Source organism: Aplysia californica, unplaced genomic scaffold, assembly GCF_000002075.1.
Source record: "Aplysia californica isolate F4 #8 unplaced genomic scaffold, AplCal3.0 scaffold00432, whole genome shotgun sequence".
Taxonomy (NCBI): Eukaryota; Metazoa; Mollusca; class Gastropoda; order Aplysiida; family Aplysiidae; genus Aplysia; species Aplysia californica.
This window is the reverse complement of record NW_004797702.1, coordinates 283,032-285,445: the sequence shown is the minus strand read 5'-3', so window position 1 is coordinate 285,445 and position 2,414 is coordinate 283,032. Positions and strand designations below refer to the sequence as shown.

The following is a 2,414-nucleotide window of genomic DNA, read 5'->3' as shown; positions in this document are numbered from 1 at the left end:
TTATTAACAATAATAATCATATTCATTTTCTTGTTGTTGTTGCTCTTCTTCTTCTTCTTCTTCTTCTTCTTCTTCTTCTTCTTCTTCTTGCCGGTGTCAGCCACCGCCATGCTATTTCACATCCCAAATTAAGTACCGACCTTCCATCAATTCCCCTTGTAACTCAACCTCGTGTTTGGTATATCACCCAGGGCTATAGCTTGCAGTAAAGCAAACTTCAGCGAGGAATCCAAGACACCACCAAAGGATATGACGTCATTTCACACGACCGCTGACTTGGAAGCAGAAGATCTGAAAAAAAGTGAAAGTAAGGAAGTGGAAGGTCAAGGTCAAGGTCAAGGGTCAGCTGTTGTGTTAGACGGGACATCTGCCGATGGTCAACACGATGTGGCAACCAAGCCAGTACCTGTTGGCCCCAGTTCAAACCCTTTGCTTCACAAGATCCCGCTGTTTACCTGACATCTGTTTGAAACTTGTCCAATAGGTGTCGAGTGCGTGCGTAGAGTGACGACAGGCGGGGTTTGGGGGGGGAGGGGGGGCTTTCCGTTTGGCTCAATTGGCATCGTGCTGGACTACGAAGCGGAAGGCCCTGATTTTAATTTCCAACATGTTTTGATTTTGGGCTTTTGGCAGAAGTTTTTCAAGGCTATCCGCCCATTTGACTTGGCCCTACGGAAAATGGACGTTAAATTTGTAGGTCCCGCCTCAAATATAATATACGATAACTAACTTACGACAGCCAGCCAGGTCTGGATCCTCGTTAGTGGCAGTATCCTATAGTTCACCTATTTTACTTTTACATGTACTTTTTTTCTTTTACCTTTTCATCCTCTGATGCCGTTAAGTGTTGAGGAGAGAAGCAGTTGTCTCTCGTAGGTCAGCTCTGTAGCTCTTTCAATTGGGATATTATAATATCTCTGGGTTTCCTTGACTACTTCAAGCCATCCTTTGCGTGGTCTATCTTTACAGCCTGAGTAGGCCTACTTGGTGTTATAGGCTCTCGAGGCTGACTGGTTAGGTGACATTCGTAACAGGTGGTTAAATCCTTTTATTCTCTGTTCTAAGTTAAACCACGGAATAACTAAAAGCAACACACATTAAGAATGACGTTTCGTATGAGGGGGAGGGACGGGGATGTTTGGGGGGGGGTCTCCCTAATAGAGCTGTAGTGACCGGGTGGACAGTGATCTCAGGCTCACAATAAAATTATATCAAGCCATGGACTTGTGTTATGCATATAATATCCTGAGTGGTGCACTTTGGCGTAGTTCCAGTTCTCTGTGGAGCACTCTATTTGACTCAGTCTGGGCAGATGAATAGCTAGTCGGAAAGTGGCATTGGCAGTCTATAGCGATAATATGAGCTGCCCATTGCGGATGGAATCGAGCCGGGTCAGGTCGATTGCCCCGATAGCCGCTTTGCGACCTCAATCTGGCTGGCAAACCAACCCAACCCGACCCGACCCGACCGCCAATGGGCACCCCGTATCAGGCTACCGGTCCTGCAATCGTGATATTGAGGGTTCGGGGTTCAAGTCTCAGCTGCTCAGTCCGTAATTGTGTTCTTATGAAAGGCACTTTACATAAATTCTCCATTTGGCTCAGTCCTTCAGGAGATGGGCGTTTACTTCGGAGTTCCCGCCTTTTAAATAATCTATAGTGTTGATAGAGGGGTGAAACCTTTACCATTTCACCATCATTTTAATTTTTCAAGTGGTCAAGTTCTGGGCTCTGTCTGCTATCCCCTTCATTTGGGCGTTATGGCGCAGCGCATTATGTGAAAGCTTCCAAGCAACGTTTCTTTATTGTAAGAATAACGGATGCCATGACAGTGCGTGATATAGAAGTACAAGTCTATTCACGGTTAGTTCAGTAGCTACTATATATTGAAATACGATGTCAAGGCCAGTGATTCATTGATGACATTCATCTCTGGACGACTATTTGAATTGTCCTCACAAATTGCCTCAACAGAGAGAAGGATTCATCGTATGAATAACAAAGAAATATAATGGTCCATGAGGTGTATTAATGTCCATCAGAAACAGTGGCGAAGCGTCTATATAATCAAATAATCACTGCTTCCCTTCCAAATTTTGAAACAGTGTCGCTGTCAAATTCACCCATCAACGTAAACCTCATAAATTAGATGTAAAAAGACGTTCATAATCAACAATGAACAGTATGCCTAACATTAAAAACGGTTTCACGGCCACAGAAATAGCCTGCTCACCCCTCTCGGGCCACGGCATAAGCAGTCACAAGCTTTGATTAAGTAAGCTTAAAGTGAGGCTGGAAGAGTCTACCAATAGAATTGTAGTGAACATGAACATAGCAGTCAAAACTGTTTCATTGCCACATATACCCTGTTTACCCCTTTGGGGCCACAGTTATAAGCAGTCACAAGCTCTGATT

At 44.4% G+C, this 2,414-nt stretch overlaps 1 protein-coding gene across 1 annotated transcript in view; it reads left to right on the top strand.

Annotated features, from left to right (window-relative positions):
- Positions 1-2,412, top strand: part of LOC106012611 — a 9,436-nt gene extending 7,024 nt beyond the window's left edge. The window contains exons 3-4 of the mRNA XM_013086063.2: positions 192-307; positions 2,390-2,412. Of these exons, the coding sequence (XP_012941517.1) occupies positions 192-307; positions 2,390-2,412 (139 nt within the window). The remainder of the gene's footprint in view (positions 1-191; positions 308-2,389) is intronic.
- The last annotated feature ends 2 nt before the right edge of the window (positions 2,413-2,414 follow it).